The sequence below is a fragment of the Aythya ferina genome (assembly GCF_964211825.1).
Source record: "Aythya ferina genome assembly, chromosome: 3".
NCBI lineage: Eukaryota > Metazoa > Chordata > Aves > Anseriformes > Anatidae > Aythya > Aythya ferina.
In genome coordinates this window covers 27,256,757-27,277,084 of record NC_140298.1, presented here as the reverse complement: position 1 = coordinate 27,277,084, position 20,328 = coordinate 27,256,757, and the positions used below count along the sequence as shown (strand labels likewise).

Here is a 20,328-nt window from a genome sequence, read left to right as displayed (position 1 = left end):
TCAATATTGTTAACAGAATGATGTAATTGTTTGGGGTTTGGTGAAGACATTCCATGTCACTTCAGTATTAATACCAGGCTGGAGCCTTCATTGTCTGCCTGCGTAAGCTAGATAAACACAGACCTGTGTGCTTTCTTCTCATCTCAGGATACTTACTCAGAGAGATCTTGGAACATATGCCTATTGCGAGCTAAACATTTCACTTTTCATTTTATCCATGTGCCAGAAATCCATTCCTTGGATAAACACTTTACATACTGACACTCTTAAAGTTACTAAACACGATAAATAAAGAGAGAATACATCATTTCAAAACCGATTAAACATTTTCTCACTTGTGACAAATGAACAGCTATACACTGCATGGAGTCCCTGGAGCAGACATTCCATTTTCTTTGTCTTTATTTTGCGTGGAAGATTAACTTTCCATTTCAGCTCATCTATTGCACAATTGAGCTTTTCTAAAATACACATTGCTGCATTTTCCCCAAATCATTATTCATTTTAGAAACATTTTGGTTGTTACTGCTACAAGAGCTGTTCTTTTAGACTTCTGTGCTTTTAATGGAGATATGAGCTTTAATATTCTGTGCCCAAGCTAAAAGAAAGAAAATTTGTAGCTCTTACTAAAAGCTAAAGAAATGTTATTTTGGGGCAGACCTGAACTTACATGTGAGCTGAAGTTATCCACTTCAAAAAGTAAAATCCAAACACATTAATCACATTAATTTTGCTCCGTCTAATCCATCACTTTTCCTTGCACCACTTGCTTGTCTGGTCATCCTATGCACTGCTGTTCTATCTATGATTAGCCAAATGTAACTAATCTTTCATTTAGCTTTTTAAGCTTTCACCTTCTCTTTCACTCCCTGAAAAAAAAAAAAAAAAAAAAAAGAACCCAAGTATTTTATTTTTAAGACCCTTTAAAGATCTTGATGCAATAAATACACATAATACCAAAACTACACCAAGAACTTGTCTTCAATATTTTAACAAATACCACAAATTTGATTAAGAATTACAGTGTGTGGGTGGAAGGAATAAAGAGAAATGTAGTTTACATAACAGTAAAAAAAAAAATTGACCCTAGATTTTTTGTTTTAGGTCCCAGTGTATTTCCTCGTGTGTTCTATAAGAACTTTTGCATGTGATGTCACCAATGAACTAGAATTTCCTTCTTGGACAAAATACTGTGCAAAGGAGATGCTGCACTCATCAGCAGAGGGGAGGAGAAAGAGTTAAGACAAGTAGGATGGAGTAGGCCAAGCTGACTGAGGGTCCAAGGAGCAGTTTTCTTTCTTCTCCCTTACCGTATACCGTATATCCTAGCTATAATGAAAGGAATATGTTGATATCATGGTTTCAGTCAGGAGAAAAATAAAAAATAAAAAAATAAAAAATAAAAAACAAGACTGGAGAATTCGACAATGACAAGTCACAAGTTTTCCAAACAGATTTCAGATCCCTCTTGCCCTTAGGAATCTGTCAGCATTGCACATATAGTCTAATCCATATTCCACAGGAGAAAGTTTCCTCAGCAGAGCAGTCAGAAATCAAAAATCTCTCTTCTACTAAGTTTCTTCCCTCAAAGTTTTATTGTAAAGGAAATTTTTAAGAGTAAGAATCATGTAATTCAGCAGTTAAACAAGCTTCAGCAGTTTCAGGAATGCCTTTCAAATACTTGAGCAAGAGGTACAATACTGAGCCAAAGCAATACTCCCTTTGTTCCATTTTTTTCCATCAGGATCCCACATCATTGATATACCACTCAATGACCTTTCAAGTAAGGAGGGAGCTTCTGACAGAAACATCCACCTTTTCAGGTACCGTCTTTATTACATGGCCCATGGGTATAGACAGAAACTACTGGTATTGGTGCTGTACCAGGAGAGTAGTCACCCATAACGTGACATTATAGAAAGTAACAAATCAGGACATCAGGGCCATAGGATGGCTAACAAATCATAACTAGAATCATTGATAGTGGCATATTTTACTGTACGTGAATTAATGAATACAGCTGTATTCATCAGCATATATTCAGTGGCAGTTGTAGTTAATACAAAAGGAAGATGCTATTCTTAGTGAACAGAAAACTAATACAGACTAATACAGTTTCACCAAATCTGGACTAGAAACGGTGTGTGTCATATTTCAGTCTTCTGCAGGGACAGATAAAAGTGTGTCCCATTTAGACACTGCTTCTGGAGAACACTGCCAGAAATTAGAAGAAAACACAAGTTGTGCAATGCAATGAAGTTCACAATTTTGAAAACTCTCAACTGTACACATCTGTAATGAAATTTAATGAAGTATTTCACTTTTTGCCACAAAAACTATCTGAATATCTATTAGCAATACTACAAAGGAAGTCACATTCAATTATACATATCATTAGCATATTAAAAAAACAGATTTCCATTCCACATTTTATAAGTTCAGGAAGTTGTACCTAATGAACATTAGCTGTCTGGGGAATGCTATTTCTGTCAAATCACTATGATTCTGGCATGGAAGGAAGTTTCCTTTCAGAGTGAATGCCATATTCTAAGTTTGTTTTTACATAAGGTATATGCCTTTTATACCTTAAAGGCAAGTGTCTTGCACTAGTTTTTTTTAAAGGTAGACTGCACATCTATATACCCTATTTTTTTTTTCCTGTTCATCAAGTTGAAATTGACAATAAATATAACTTCATTTTCCAAGTGCATTTCTTCCACTATTGAAAAATATAACATTGGATTCCAAAACAGCAGCTTCTAAAAAAAACACTTCCTTCAGACAAGGAGTTTAGCACGTTGTTCTTTCTTACCTTTTATGTGCTTCTGTTAGTGACTTCTCTTCATTTTCTTGGTCTAATTTAGCTGTAAAAAAATACAGGCAAAAAATTAAAGTGAAAGATAAAGATTATTTATTTTTTTAAGTAATGTTCACTGTAAAATTCATAAGTCTTTTATTCTTTATTTTATAAAAACAAGATGAAGATACACTCAAGTATAACAATTCTGAAAAAGCTACATGAAGTCTGATATCCCTACATATCCCTAGAAAAATACACACACTCCTAAAAACCCTCAAAACAAGTGCTGTGTTTTTTGTTGTTGTTGTTTAAATCTTGCAGTAATATAAACAATATAAAGTCATGAAAGTGACTTTAAAGCAATTCTTAAAGTATGACTCTGAAACAAAAAATATGGGAACTTGTCTTTCAAGAGGGAGGAAAAGCACGAAGCATTTGATTTCATAGCTTTTCTGTAAGTTACTTGATAGATAAAAATTGTCTTCTCCCTCCCCTTCCCCTTCACATAGCTAGTTAGTTTATGAACTAGGAATTCCTAAACAAGAATAAATTACATCAATTAGTGAAGTACTAGCACCATAGTAGGCCCATATCAAAAACATTACTTTCTATACAAAGGAAATTATTGCATTGCCATTATGTGAAGAAAAGTCAAAACCAGCAAGCTGTCATTGCCACACTAGTGAAAAATGATCAGTTTCTCACTTCTTCTCTCATTCTGCACTACATACCAAGTTCAGTTCACTTAGAAACACTAATATGCAAAATCTACAAGAACATACATATTAACCTAAGTATCAACAACATGCAAAGCAATAGTACAATATCAATCTGTGCAAGTGTACTTAGATCAAATTTATACAGTTATTCAGTTATCACAATTTAAATCCATTTAAGAGCTGCACGTTTTAGCCAAAATCTTTGTAGTCTGGAACTTTATTCCCTTTTCGTGTCTGCTGGAATACTAAGTTTTTAATTTGCAAGAAGAATTTTAGAATTCAAGAGAGTCATTGGGTTTGGGGGCATGAAGAGGATCTGAAGTGTCCTGAAGACAAATAAATATCAATAGTACAGAATTCAAAGAGAAAACTAAAAAAGAAGCATAAACTTTAAAGCTATTTCTCACTCCCTACATTGCTTTACAATAATAAAAAACATTTTTCTACTTTGTTGATGCACCACATCAACAATGCGGTAGGAAATCAAAAATAGTAAATATAGATTTTAAATTTGACAAAAATAAGAATGGGATTTTTAGGGTACAAAAATAATCACTATTTTTTCTATTATGATGTTTCTATCAGCAGCACTTTACAAACACACACTTGCACATAGACATGTGAAATCTGTAGCAAAGTTACACAAGTGCAGTTTCCCATTCCCCCCTTCCACTCCCCCCCAAAGCCGGAACAAGGACCCGAATTATGTCTGATGCTGCAAATGCTTTTTAATAGTAGTAACGTAATCTGCTGAGGTGGGTGAGCAGTGCTCATTTTACCCACAGCAGCAAACTTTGTATCTAGCAATTGTTATTTGAAGACTAAGGCTCCATCGTTGTTTTGTTTGAAGTGAAAAAGAAATCCCAGCAAACCACAGGAAACTTGAGGGAGTACTGGGTAAATGTTCTCAAGGAAACTCAAAAGAACGTGAAGCCTGCCTGATTACGGGTTTCATTACTGACTTGAAACTCGGCCCAGATTCTTCAAAAGGTTTCTGAGGGCTCAAAACCCTTCTGAGTGAACCTGGGCCCAGTGTTGAGTGAATCTGGGCTGACTTATAGTTTTGCTTGAAAGCCTTGTCTTGCTTTGGATATGAAACCAGGTGAAACCTGGCAGCTTTGACAGATTTTTTACTTCAATCCTGAAAGTCAAGGTATGATTTGTTGTAGAACCATATGGTGCAAGAGAGAAGAAACTCCACACAGACTCCTTGGATGAAGGGAGAATATATAATTTTACATTAACACTTTTACTAATGTACCTTCAGATACAGTTTCTAAAATAAGCAGTGCTGTTACTGAAACATGTAATTTGAAATCCTCTCAGTTAAACAATGCTTGTAAATGGAGGCTAGCATGTTCCAGCTTAGGATAGTCTTTTAGTACTTATATCTGCTGGATAGAACCCTTTTTATAATCTTACAGGATTGATTGGACACAACATCTGAACTGTCTAGTTTTGGCTTTTTCATCATCCCAACCATTATACGCATGCTTATAAACAATTACTTACCTAAAAAAGCAATAGAGCAAATATTTTATAATTATTATTTTTTTCGAAGAGTGCAAGTACAAATTGTACAAGGCTTATCAGTGTGTTAGAATGTTTCCATGCTGCAACAACTTTTTTTTTCTTCCATTCTAATTTAGAAGCATGTATCTGTACTTTTAATCATTTCCTATAGAATGGGTACTACACAAAGAATCTTGAAAATTCCTGAATTATTCAGGTGTATGTAATAGTTTTTGTTTGTTTTTAAGCTAATAAGCACATATGCATAAGGCAGTTACTATACCCCCCGAGATTTCATTCTGCATCAGATCACCTCTTAGCATTAACAGTCTTGCAAGGAAAGAGTTTTCTCTAAGAGAATTCTGTTGTAGTCTGTTCCAAACATGTGATGACATGACACCTCTAAATCTTTTTAATGTTATCAAAAGGACATTATTCAGGTGTGAATCAGACTTGCAATCCATTTGCTTTCTTGTTTTTCAAGATGAAAAAGAAAGTTAAAGAATAGTATTTAAATGTTTCTGCTCCAACAAGATGACAGTTGACACCAGTGGAAGAGAAGAAAACATGGTACACACACTCAAGGATCTGTCGCAGTCCAAAGCAAACATTTAAATTACTACTTCTGTACTAGTGTAAACAACTGAAAGCTGTGGACAATAGCTAGTCAAAGACATTCACTGAGATTTAACAGGATGCTTTCTTCCCTTGTTGGTTATCAAAACAACAAAAGTTTTATTGTCATATGCGTACACTGGAATAACTACTAGATTTCTGAAGTAGCTAGAGAGTCTGCTAAGTTCTGAAATTGGCCACTGACATGATCACCTAATATTAGTGGTTGCTGGTATTTTGTCATACTAATTGCTCCTTTGGTAAATTATTTTCAACCCATTTTTTCTGTTTCAACAAGGGAGTAATGTTTTTAATATAGTTTTTCCTCAAAAGCTCCAGGTATTTCTGAATGTTACAGCTATGACAGATTCAGCCGAAGATTCCCCATACTGCATTAGACTTTTCCATTTCATTGAATATAATGCATCTTTACTGTCACTTCTTCCTCCAAAGCAGTACATCACAACTGGTAAACAGAGTACCTGAAAGGCACTTTCTTGTCATTCTTTCTTAGCAGCCTATATCAATTAAGTGCTAAATACAAGCTGAAAGGCAGCCATGTGGGGAGACGAGTGTTGGAAGAAAAGTCTGTTTCCTTTCACAGATGAGAACTTCTCCAACAGGTGAAGCAAAAAGGAGAAAATCCCTACCCATTTCACAGTGAACCTACCATGACCATAGCTGGTGCAGGAAAATCTGTTATCTTCAAGGGTACTGTGGCAGCTGAGCACATCAGGGTGCGCAGCTCAGCCACTGAAATTCCCCCCCTCTCTCTTTGTCCTGAAGAAGCAAGACTTCTTCAGAAAACTTCAGAAAGTCTTACAGCTTTTCTTTGAAAAATATTAAAAGAGGTCTTGTAGTCTCATCTGATTTTGTATACGTTTATATATAAAAATATATATACTTCTACTGATCACATCAGGAACTTTTTGCAGGCCCTTATGACAGATGCAGAGGTTCCCATTCATGGGTCAGTATTTTTTGCCAACTAAAAATATTCCATATTTTATTGACTCAACATCTTTTCCTCAACCCCCTGCACTGAAATTAGCGTTCTTGATCCTTGACACTAATTTTCTGAACTGCCTCCAAAGATATTGTTTCAAATCTAATAAATACCTATAAAATCTATATCACACCCGGAAGCATTAGTCCAGTTAGTATTTCACATAATGCAGAGGGGAACAAAAGGTAATACTTAGATTTGTAACTCTGCCTACATACATTCAACACATTGTAGGTCTTTATATGCAGCTCTCATAATCCTGAAAGCATATATATCCTGTAAAATCTACTTAATTGAAAAATAACTTCAGGTCATATTGACAAACATTGCATTCTTGAAAAGGGAACACTTTAGAGTGAAAATGACCTCTCATAGAACAAGGAAGAGAAGATGCCTTTTATATTCATGACATATACTAAATTAACTTACTCCTTTCTCACTTTTTCTTTTGAAAGCATCTCTTAACGTCTTCTTATGGGACAATGTTCTACTGTTTGCCTGCTTTTTCTGTTAAGATATCTTCATACTATTTCATGTTTGTCCCCATTTACTGCAAGCTCTGTACTTCCTAAATACTTCATATATTTGGTCAAAATTCAAGTACATTCCTTCCTCCCTATATCATTCCTTCCAAGCGTGAGGCTTGCACTATATCCCAGACTATTCATCTAACTACAGGTTATATGCATTTCATCAAAATTTACATCAGATATTCTAATTTGTAGCGTTACTTTTGTATTTGCTTTAATCTATTGTTTGATGTTTAATAACCGGGACATAAAGGTTGCTTTAATGCAATCAAAATGCTATTTCCCACAAAGCCTCACAAGTGATGTCTAATTAATTTAACATATAAAAGGTGTCGTCATCAGCATAGATACAGTCTTGAATGTTAACACACCATTATTGTGTTTGCTCTTCCAATTCTTCTATATTCCAGTCCTGCAAAGTTACATACAAACTTCTGCAAAGGCATGTATATGAACAGTCATACCAAAGTGATCTACACAGTTAAGAAAACCCGAAATGTTATACAAAACCAAATGAAAGAATGAAACACAGGCATTCTAGAAAATTACAGTGTTTAGCAGAACAGTATTGTTCACTGGTAGGTGAAAATTTTGTGTGCGTGTGTGATTTGTTTTTGTTGTTATTTATTTTTTTAGAAGCCTAGATGATTAAATGAAATTGAGAGGGGTTCAAAGGTAAGTATATAGAAGTTATTTTTGACCATGAATTGTCCCTTCTGATCACGACAACTGACATTTCAGACATATTATGCTAAAACCTTTTTAGGAATCAAGCCACTCTCTGAACTAAGAATGCTGCCAAGTATATTCTCATTTTCAGTCCAATGAACTTTTTATATCAGTCTCTTCTAAATGTAATCATTGTACTTTCTGCATTAAAGCTGTTGTCAAAAACAAAATAATATCTAATATATTAAAAATATCTGATTTTCTGTATGTATATGATTATGTTCTGTACAGGCATTGGATATAAGTTCTATTTTCCCTGTTATCAGTTCTTGCAATTTCTTATTTGGAAGTGCAACATTCCATTCTTTATCACCTCTTCCAATGGACTTAAAAATTTTAGGAAATATCTGCACTAAGACTAATGGAGAGGTCAAAGACTTGAAACTACTGCTTTAAAAAGGGAGTATTCTGCCTTGCACTACGTACATTTTAAAAGCAGTGGAATTCTTAGAAATTATTTTTACTGAAAAAAAAAAAAAAACACACAACAAAACTCTCTGTTTTCAAAACTTTTACAAACCTTTTCTGCAGTTTTACCATGATCTTTAAAGAACTTTTTTCCCCCACAGAATTAATATTAGATGTGGTTCTGAAAATATTACAAAATATAGCAAATATTTTAACCCAAACCATCCCTTGCATAAAAAAATAAAAACAACAACAAAAAAACAGTAAGGGCCAAACAGACCAAAAAAATAAATAAATACAAAGTTGAGGGATAGACTTTCTTAAAACATGCTGCTGACCTACTCCATTGGGATCTGAGGACTTGAAACGCCTATCTGAGGCTATGAGGAAACCTTCTGCAGATTATCTCAAACATGTGAGTAGGAGAGGAGAGTGATAAGATGTTGCATGAACAAAGCATGTAGTCACTCTTGTATTATTAGGGTCTAAGGTTCAAGTCCGCAGGACCTCTGCCAAAGCTTCTAGGAGAGTTCCTCCATTTTTTTTTTTTTTTGTGGTACATGCAGTTTTTAGATATCCCTCAGAACACACTTAAATAACACAACTATTTTATTTGGTCTGGAAATAAGCACATTGTTCAATGCTTGTTTTGAAACATCTTGACAATATTAACTATCAAAAAACAATAAAGACACATGGTGAGTGCAAAGCTCTTAAAGTAGGCAACAACAACAACAAAAAAATCTTTTCTTCTCCCCTTTGGTCTTCTGAGTGTTCTTTGACTAAATTTATATTTTTGTTGTTGTTTGTTCTCTTTGCCTGTTTAATTTAATAACCATAACGTGGTTGGGGAGAAGAGTGGCACTGGGGAAAGCTAACTAGTCATTTTAGGTGGAATCTATCAAAAAAGGAGGTGGGTTTCTGGCAAGACTGTAAACAAGGATTAGATGATCATTAAACTTTAAATGATGATGTCACTGGTTCTCAGTGGCTTTGTAAAGAAAAAAGCTTAAAATGCAATATTAATATGCAAATATAAGCTTATAACCTGCAATAACAGAAATTTTATGAGAGAAAAGGGACTTAAACAGTTAAAAAATAATTTGTGTGCAAATCTACCAGATAAGCATAGTCACAAAACAGGTCGACCCTTTGGTTCAGATTCAGAAACGATTCTGAGTAGACCTCCAAGGTCTATAAATAGCATTCAAATACCCACCTGGAGCTTACGTTCCACGGAACAGTTTGCTTTTAGCCTGTGCCATGATCTTGACCCAGCGATTACTGTCTGTAGACACCACCTGGCCACAAACCCTGTTGCAATTTACGCTACTTCTACTGAACCAGTTTCAAAGGGCTATGAGTAAGAAGATGCACGAAACTGCCATCCCTTCCGATCTCCTGATCTCTCTTAAGGGAATATCACATCTTCTCAGGTAATTGAATACAGGAATGCATCTGAGTAATCTCAGATGGAAGACAAGAATCAATCCTTTCATCTTCTTCTCTATCTCCTAGATCTTTTTGCTTCTCTCCTCCCCTCCCCCCTTTATATAAGGGTATTAACTCTTTGTTTATAATTAATTATGCATGATCTTTCCAGTAACTTTCAAGTGAAGCCAGGATGTGGGTTGTTGTTTGTTGTGTTCTTCTGTTTGTTTTTGGTTTTGACAGATACAACTCCTTTATGATGAATCGTTAGAGCTACGTTGCTATAGTTTTGAGAATTTCTATTTATAGTAAACAAAGATGAGAAATCTAAAAAAGCTTTGCAAAAAGAAGAAAGAACTTCTGGAAACCCAGAAGGATCCTTAGATCCTTCTGGATTTCCTATAACACCCATAGAAGGTAGTGAGCAGGAAGAACACCTACTCCCTTCTCCCCCATTTTTCTAAAATTTTCATGCATACATGAAACAGGACATATAAATACTTCACTCAGGCCTCAGTTTCTTGAGGATAACTGGGAATAGAGCATCTAACATGCTGGACATTTTTCTAATTATGTTTTTTCAATTTTTTTCAACACCTGTGAGTTAAACAAACATTTATATTGATTCCGATCAATTATACTTGAGGAACCTGATTCCTCAAATAAATAACAACAATACTCAGCACAAGTCCTGCCTACCCTCAATACATGTTTCAAGATCTGAATTTTCTCTACATTAGTTTCTTCTGTTAATCCATCTCAGGCAACAGTAAAGAGATAGGTTATTATCACCCTTTGAAAGATGACATCTACTGTAAGCTGAAGGAAGTGGGACCCAGTTCCAACAACTTCCAAAAAATACCATGCTATCATACTCTAGTTATGTGCATTTTGTGACTATTCATTATTATGTTGTTAAATGTCACATGCAAAGAAGTAAAATACATCATATTTCATATACAGTTTTGACCACCACTCCCCATACTAGTGTTTCTAAAGTTGTACACAGCGCATCGTGAAGTCAAGACTAGACCCTTAACAGACATGCAGTTAGCTAGCATACATAGGACTAAATATGCATTATTAAGTAAAGATCCTGCAAGAGGTTTCAGGTCTAATTTAAAAGCAAGGCTGTCCAGCTGTAAGCCTGGACTCTGGACTGCTGAAGAACATGCAATGCCATGATAATTAGAGAGAATACAGGAACAAAGTTGTCTTGCTTAAGTTTTAATATCTCTATTTTTTTTCACCACCCCAAGAAGTAGATGGTAAAAGCAATGTTATTTGAATGCTTTTTGGATTTTACAGAAGAAGGAGATTAAAATGTGGATTGGATTATCTTTGCCTATAAATATCTATAAACTTTTCAGTAACTTCAGTAATCTGCTGCACTCATTCCAAATAGTTTTGGGGTGGATGACATTATGACACTCACATACTCTTCCCAACCACTAGCAAAACCAATGCCCTTCTTTCTTACAACACACCTGCGTTGTCTGCCATCACTGTACTGATGCCTATGCCAAAAAAAAATAATGTTTCAATGAGGTCCTGTGCCAAAGACACAAACAGCTGCCATGCCACGTCCAAAGGTTTGTCCTTTCATGGACGTTGAGGTAAGGAGAGGCTAATTCAGTGAACTCTGTTTAGTGTTGCAAATACAACAGAATGTGAATTCGGATTATTAGGTAATAATGTACACCAATGGAGGTGCTGACATCTGAGGTAGGGACAAGTTTATACAATACCGAGGTTAAACTATTTATTAGCATTAAGATGTCAGTGTGAGATTACAAAAATACTTTCAGCACTCAAAGAAAAAGTTTTAAAAGCTCATTCAATAATCCAATGAAAAGAACACCAACATAAAAATGTAAACATTCATGGAACTAGTTTAAGTGTGAATTCCTGCACTTTTGTTCTAGTGATTGTATGTTGCTCTATCTCAAGATGATTTGATGATCAATGATTTAGAAAAATTGTCTCAGTAATGAGTGTATTTTGATAATATTTAAAGTGAATGTCTCCACATAAATCTAGCAATACCTGACCCTCTAGTGTTGTATTTTTAAAAGAAAAACAAAACCAAAAATATTTCTTCATATATAATTCCTAATGGTTTTAGTCATTTTCTCAAATTATTTTTAGAAAAAAGTAAGAAATAGTGCTACATTCTCCCCTATATTAATCAAATTATAAAAGCAACATTTAAGGAAAATGTAATCTGCAAAATCAATCATTTCTACGTTAGAAAATGCCAGAATTAAGATTATCCTAGCAGCATTCATTTCGCAATCATCTACAGTACTTCTGGAGCCAGGAACTGAACCCAGCCATCCAAAAGTCAGTCTGATGCTTTAGTCTTACTCACAATCCATCATATGATGATGCACAGCCTTTTGCTGCTTGACCTAAAAGAACAAGTTATGTCCAACTAGCTGGTTGCAGCTATAAAGATAAATACAACACACTTTGTGATTTATACATTCATTTACTAAAGGTTTGGAAACTGGATTTCTGAATGCTCTTTCTGGCAAGAGAAGGAGATGGTTACAGTCAGTTCCATCACGAGGACAATTTTAGCATCTTTGTTCTGCAAGATCATAAGGATGAGGCTAGAACTTGGGCCTGGAGAAGAGTCCAGCAGCATGAAACGTGGGGCTGGCACTCACTAACAATTGCAGAATTTTGTGAAGTAAGACCAGAAGGAGCCACAGGTTGAAAGGTCACCTTGTTCGCCTGAACTGGAATTATTCCCTTTTCCAGATGAACTAGCTAATCACCTGAAAAGTATGTTTTCACTTCTTTTAAAAGCAATACATTCTAGTGCTCAAGTATCCTACACTATAACACTTTTTTTAAAAATCCAAACCTAATGGTTATCATATTCAGAGGCTAACACAATATTCAATGATTTCCTCAGATTTGAAGTCTGTCACATTCACACAATTTATAAAGGTGAAAATCTGTTTTGAATATTTTGCCTCTTTCCAAGTCCCAAACCAAACTTCTATGAGGGTGCAGTGGCTACTGCCTCCTTAGAATTTCTCCTTAGAAATTTCCTGCCTTATCAGGCTGACAAGAATGCACAGCCGATCTGGAGTCCCTGGGGCTCCCAAAAACTGCTTTTCGCTGCAAAGTTAACCACAGTTAAAACCTGGGCATTGAAACTCAGTTGCAGTTCATCCACACACCTTCATTTATTTATTTATTTAACATGAGCTAGCTATCCTATCAAGTGTTAAAGGATTACTAACCTCTAACAAATTTCCTCTATATCTTGCATGATACTGTTTCTACTGTCTTCTGTGTGTCCTAAGAAGGCTTGCCCCCAGGAAAAGAAGTGATTTCCAAAGCTTCCTGAACTGGTGGATGTGATCTCAGATGTTTGTGTGTCACTATTCCACCCACAACAAAGTACAGTTCCAAAGGGGACAGCATTTTCAGGTAGTTTTCTTTTATGATCTCTCTTATTCAAATCCTGATAACTTGTTTGGAGTAACTCACAGAAAGAAAACTTCAGTAAAGATTACACTCCTGTATTGGAGAGATGCAAATAGTACTTATTTAGTACTTTAAGTCTTTAAACAAATGCTTAGAAATATGTAATAAATAGAACAATATACTTCTTAGAAGTCCTGTATATTCTGACAATCTCTTAAATCTCTTTTCTGGAAGTGTCTTTAAAAAAAGGATCTGTGAGTACGGAGAATTTCAGCAAAAATTAGTCATATGTTAATTTGAGAAATACAGAAGTCCTGTATGTTGTGCATTTTTGAGTGCATGCGGCTCCAAGTGAGAGAAGGACAGAAAACATGGGAGAACAGAGGGTTGCTTTGGAAGTTTCAAGGCACGTAGGCCCTCCAAAATTAAATGCACAGGATAGGGAGTGCTTGCAAATATTCACTGAGCCAGCGTAGAGAGGGTAGGACAGAGGATAGATTTAATCTTTTGCTAAGGAGAATGATCATTTTATAAGTGGCCCTGAAGTCCATCAGAAAAAGACTGACATCCTTTTACTACTTTGCTTATTTTGATGAATATGATGACTATTTAATCTACTGAGTGGGCTAGCAAGAGAAGTGCTGGACAGCCTCAATTGTACATACCACTAGCATTTTTATCTAAAATGTTATGACTGAACACATTCCATATTTCTTCCCCTTTTTTATCCTTTGAATGAATGATCTTTACAACTCCGCTAGAAGAACTCTATTACACAGCCATTTTTGCCTCTAACGGCTCTAATAAAAGTGTTAACATTAAGTGTTGTGTTTTTTTTTTTTATTAATACAATCAGGTAGACTAGTTACAGTAACTTAATTCAAAGTTACATAACTGTGCCAGACAGTAACTATTCTTATAAAAAGTGCCTTTCTAACCCCTTGCCAAGGATATTTAATTTGATGTCCAAGTATTCTTGCCGATGGGAAACCCATTTTCCATTTTAACTGCTAGCAACAAGTTTAAGTGAATAAACTAGCTACTTTGAACTTTTGAGTCCCATTATGCACACAAGTTATCTACTCTGAAAAGGCATCATATAAACATGCCAAATTATTTAACCCTATGAAAAATGCTTTTCATCTGAATTATAAGTTAAAACTTTTTCTGACTTTAGAGAAACTGGAACTTTAAAAGATAAAACTTAAAGCTTGATTTTTCTTTGCCCAGAGCATATGTTATATAAACACAAATCCCCAAAAGGTGCCAAGAATTGTCCCTCTGTTTTTCTAAATGATCATGTGTGCAGTCTAGCTGAAAAGACTCATCGATTATGTCTACATAAACAACAAAAGCCCTTAGAAAAAATATCTAGATCAAAAGCCTGTCAAACACTGAACAGGAAAGAGAAATCCTGCTTTAAACATGGCCTCTTTCAAGTCTGAATTCAATCCTATGAAGTAAAAACAAAGGATTTCATAATGAAAGGTATTTAAAATTACTTTATTTTTGGAACTTAACCAGGGATTCTTTTTTCTTATACGTTAACCTTTGTCTGCCTTATATTGTAATATAATTCTGCAAAATAGTCTTTTAAAGAGTTTTAAATCAGTGTAGAAATTGTTTAGTCACAATTCACTGTATTCACATTTACATTTCTAATTATTTTAATTAAAATGCAACCATGATATTTTTACTGACATTATGGATTTCTCTTTTTGTCAATGACCTGGTAATATCCACTATTAACATGGGAACTCAGCAACGTTCTTCATGGATGAGATGCATATCTATATGTGTTTTTTTCCACACTTTCCTTAAATACATACACGTAATCAAGGTGAAAAAAAACACACACCCTTGCAAAAACAAAACAAATTACTGTAGCTTACCTTGTATGCAATTACCCTCTATAAGCCATAGTCAAAAATGAAAGTAAGCTACTCTAGAGTCAGATACTTCCCAGACTGCTCTGATTTATAAAAACTGAAAGAAATTTAACTGATACACCTCTGATGTATTATAAGCCCCATATTTGAATTGTTATTCTGTTACTCATATCTACTGATGAAGGACACAACATTCTGCTTGCCAGATTTGTTAAATGTGTGTTTATCTCAGGAAATATCAGTTCACATCAGTTAATTCAAAATAATGTTTTTGCAATACTCATATATACAAATTTTAATCAGAATTTATTCACTGTAATTGGGAATCTTATAGCATGGACCAGTATGTTCTGGAATGCTAACATATATATATATATATATATTAGTTTTTAAAGTGTTTGGACAGATCACCATAGATATTCCAACCAAAGAAAAAGTGCATACCTGGCTGGCCTCTCAAACATACAGCATAGACAGTTGATAATGATTTCTCTAAAAAATAGCTTATTATCTCTCAGTAATTCATTAGCCTAGATCTGTGTTACATTGAATAAGTAGAAAGTGACTTCTCATATAAGTCATCTGATCAGTAACAGATCTGTCTTCTATTATAAAATGTAATGTCAAAGCAGAAAGAGAAGTAATGTGACTAAGTTAAAATTACATTAGTGTAACTCATCAGGCCATTGTCACCCTGATGTATTCAACTCCAAGTTGTATCAAAATATGAACTGGTCTAGACAGAATATACTCTTTCAGAGCAGTGTTTCAAGAGATGCTCTGATACACCACTAGTCAAAAATTAGCTATCCACGCTTCCTATAACATTGTAAAAGAGACTAGTAAAGCATATTCTATTCATTTTTAATTTTTTTTGGTCCATCCAGCACTCAGGATGCCAGTTCATCATGAATACTTCCAGTATATTTTATCTTGCAGCATTTTCCATTAATCACATCCAACTATTGCATATGGATTTGCCTTATATCTGGAAAAGCTTTAACTACTTTTGCTATGCTTACTCCATGTTTCTGGCAAATACAAAAGAATTATCTCTTTGGAAAGAAGTTAATGACACAGTTCCAGCTTCAGTAATTTTTCAAGGAAAAAAAGGTTGTAAAATTGTTTTCTCTGGAATGCTGAACTTATCGGAAGATCACATACTTGAGCCAATAGCATTTGTCTTTGCTGTCATGCAAAAGAGAATGAGTCACCTACAGTACAACAGAATCATTTTGTAAATCTTTTAGAACTGTGTGGCATCTGATTAAACTAATCCACATCTTTCTATGATGCCAAAATAAACAGTCTCTTTCCCACAATGTATAAACACTGTTCCCATAACTTGCCTTTGAAATGTCATTAAAAGGTTAAGTGACGTTTCATTATTTACCTTGACTAATGAATTGTTCCATGCTGTCTTTGAAAGGCTGGAGGTGCTCTTCTAGTGATAGCTGATAAACTTTTGCTGCTTCTGTCTCACATACTGAAATTGAAATAACAGATTAGCTTAAGACACATCATAGTATGGATCTACACGCTGTAATAAAAGACACCCTTGAATTAACATATACTCAGTGAAATTGCTGGAATATGTTCCTCAAGCATACTATTTCAAGTACATACACTATGATAATATATTCAGGAACAGCTATGCTGTGATTGAACGTTTTTGACCAAAACGTAAAGATAGCAGTAGTGAGATTAACAAAAGCATTCAACTGTTTTGAAGAAGACAGGCAAATTTAAGAGACTGACCAGTGATTATGAACAGTGATTGCAAGTCAGGTTGATATACATGGACTTAGGTGAAAATACCTTAATAAAAATAAAATTCAGTTGCAAAACCAGCACAAACTGTTTGGAGGGACCTTAATTACAGTGCATAAAGTATAGGTTATGGCTTAATACCTGCAAAAAACCACAGGTGTGGTTAAGTGTTTTGAATTGTTCAAAAGTAACAGTGAAAAATTATTGAAGTGCAAGAATATGAGAGTAGAGCCATTATAGCTTGAAGAGACCTTGGGGGAGGACAGCTAGGTTCTTACTGCACCAGAGACCAGGGCAAAGTTTGAGCCCAAAGCTTCCCTGACATATAAGTAATTGGTTAGGTGGTACCACCATATTCCCACAGATGAACCAAGGTAATTCTGTCTGGGGCAACAAAATAATTGACACTACATCTGGAAAATGACTCTGCCTGAAGTTTTCCAATAAAAGTGCACATATGCAAAAAATGTATTCCTTCTCGTTTACACTCCAGAGAATGTATACTTCAGAGAAACAGGATTATTGCTACGTCTTTACAAACAAAAAATAATTAGAGATTAAAAAAAAATGAAGATTCAGAATGCACTATTACAACTATCTACTTTAAATATACATGATGGGATCAGTCCAAATGGGATCAGTCCAAATATCTACGAATGAGAAATGGTCTGTTTTTGATGACCGGAAATAAACAAATAGTAGCCTTAAATACATTGTGTTCCAAAAATGTAATTCTGTAATATTTTAAAGGATTTCAGGAATTTAAAAAAATAATAATAATTAGTTGTCAGGTCATTCTTACCTAACCAAGCATGAGTTCACAACCTGTAATAATAACATTATCTAGTTTACAGCAACAAATTAATGACAGATCAGGAAGAGCATGGTGGTGGTATTGCAATTAAAGATAATGTAATTAAATATATATAACATAGATAATGTAATTAAATATATATAACAAATATCTATATCTATAACAAATGCTCATCAGCCAGCCCACTGTAGATCTGTGCCTAGTCATTCAAGCACCAACAAGGTAAACAGATATGATGGTAGTCACATCACTCTTTTGTAATGTTAGCTGTGGAAATTGATTCATCTTTACCTAGTCCCAAAAGTTCTCAAAGTATCTTTAAGGTCTTTAAAAGTTCCTTGAATTTTCATACAGCATAGGACAGACAAAATAGAGGAATTATGTATCATTCTGCAAAGGAATTAATTCTGACAATAACATTTTTACACTATTCTTTTCACCTATTTAGTGACAAAGTTGTGAGACGCTATAGACCCTGCCATAACCATCCATTTCATGTCACTCAAATTCCATATCTGTTTCCAAAATATGTATTACATATTCTTCACAGGGTTAAGGTTCATAGAGACCTTAGTTTTATACCTCATTCCAATAGCCTGAAGCAGTCCTTTTTCAAAATCTATAAGGAAATGCAGGGATATACCATATTTTATATTCAACTTGCTATGAAAAATAGAAACATAAGTAATATTGTCAGAATGAAATGTCTTAACTAGTCAGATACTGGAAGAGCCCTACCATGGTTGGTTTGTTTGTGTATGTGCTGGGGGAGGGGGGGGGAGTGGAGTTAATTATATCTTTGTTTCTCTGGATTGCTTTTTGTGTGTTTCTTTTTTTTTTTTTTCCCCCCTTCTCCCTACATGAAAAGACTACAATTAATCACGTTCAGAAGAACAGCAGTTCAGGTTTGGTTTTGACCATATTCCTGAATTGCTAATGATGTGCAAGTCACTTAAAAAAACACAGACCCCTCCCCCCCCCTTTTTTTTTTGCTTTATAGAAAAATACCATATTAATATCCAACTTTAAAAAAATAAATAAATAAATAAGAGGGAGAAATGCTATCATTATTACCACACTAATACCTATGTTGTAATCTGCCTACTTTGAGACAGATAGTGTTCAAGACAAAGTAGCTCGTTGGATGCTTTCTTCGTTAAAGAATTAACAGTCCTGTCAGCTCTCTTCTACATGTTTCCTAGTTCTCCAAAGCACCAAGTTTGGAATCATGGTCTCCTTGCCCAACCTGTTGGTTATAGCACTCATTTATCATGTTCTGTAATTTGTCACCAGAGCATAAAACCCCTCTATTTGGATGAGGTATTGTTATTCCTCACAGTAACTAAGGGAATTAAAGTGGTCATCATATGAAAGGAACATAAAACACTACACAGTTACCAGTATTTCTGCCCAAGTGAAGGAACGTGATACTGAATAAATATGTCAGATGTGTATTTAATAACTTCTAAGCAATGTGGAGGTGAAACATGGAAAAAAAAAGTATGCAAAAATGCCAGTCTTCCATATTTAATTCCCCCCCTCCCCCCCAAGCTCTATACTTAATCACATTTTCCACAAAACAGCTTAACTAGACCTCCCAGATACCAAAGGACTAGGGTAGCAAATTAGATCTGCTGTAATGAGTTTGTTAAAGTTTTGTCTAGAACAAAAGCTTGTCTCTTTTCTGATTCCAGCAAGTAAACTCAAAATTTGCGTATTATCAACCCTATGCTTACAGGTTTGGTTATTCTTACATGTTGGGAGATGTATAAGCAACATAAAGACAATACTAGTGTAGATACCTCTGTTTATTTTAAGCAGATTATAAATTTTCTTATAATGTTAAAATGGAATGGTGTTCAAGGCACCACAAATGGGAGTCATGTAGGCCAATACAAAAGCCAACCACTACATAGAACCTTATCTCAGAATCTGGCATTGCCCAAACAGGCAGAAAGAAAGATAACTTACATTGCTTTAGATAGTGAAGGTGTCTGTAGTCCTGGCTACCCAGTCCACATGCACTGACTTTGTACCTTCCAAGGATTTCAAATCCTAAGCAGGTGTTGGTGCACGCCGAGACACCTCTTTCTCAACCTTCTAAATCATTATTAACATATAAGCAGTATTTCAACAATGGAAAAGACCAACGGTCCATCTAATTTCATCTCCTCTCATAAGTTGTAGGGGACTGTGTGTGATTCTCTGGAGAAGCAATGCAAATGAGCTTTTCTGAGAGGAACTTCTAAGTCTCATGTGCTATCAGTCTCAAACTGATATATGAGCTATTAGTAAATCAGATAGCTTTTTGAACTAGCAGTCTCAAAGTGATAGCTTTTTGCCCATACGTACAAATGGAAATTGATGTAAAAAAAAAAAAAAAAAACAGATCAGGAATTAAAAATAAAATCTAATTACAGCTATACACAGTATCTCAAGAATCTAATTTCATTCACTATTTCCATGTGAAAATGCCATTAATTGCCATTTCTCAAATCTGTGTTAGACTGCTCTTTAAAAAAAAATACCTACTACTCCTACTTTAGGTCAATATACTAAAACTGCATGAAGTTTCACAGCTGCCAATACTGTTTAAGAAACATCTACAAAAATGCAAGAGAAGTCACAAAGCATTCCATGCACTGTATTAATGCTTCCATT

At 34.8% G+C, this 20,328-nt stretch overlaps 1 protein-coding gene across 6 annotated transcripts in view; it reads right to left on the bottom strand.

Annotated features, from left to right (window-relative positions):
• Positions 1-20,328, bottom strand: part of FMN2 (formin 2) — a 163,752-nt gene that overhangs the window by 35,809 nt on the left and 107,615 nt on the right. For 5 of the 6 annotated variants that reach the window (XR_014692068.1, XM_084516173.1, XM_084516176.1 and 2 more), the window contains 2 exons: positions 16,477-16,569; positions 2,813-2,864 (listed from right to left, as the gene is read on the bottom strand). Coding sequence is in view for 5 of the 6 variants with exons in the window: in XM_084516173.1 (XP_084372299.1) it covers positions 2,813-2,864; positions 16,477-16,569 (145 nt within the window). In the remaining variant the exon portion in view is untranslated. Of the gene's footprint in view, positions 1-1,816; positions 2,215-2,812; positions 2,865-16,476; positions 16,570-20,328 lie in introns of those variants that run through there. The other variant, XM_084516177.1, reaches the window with a different exon arrangement.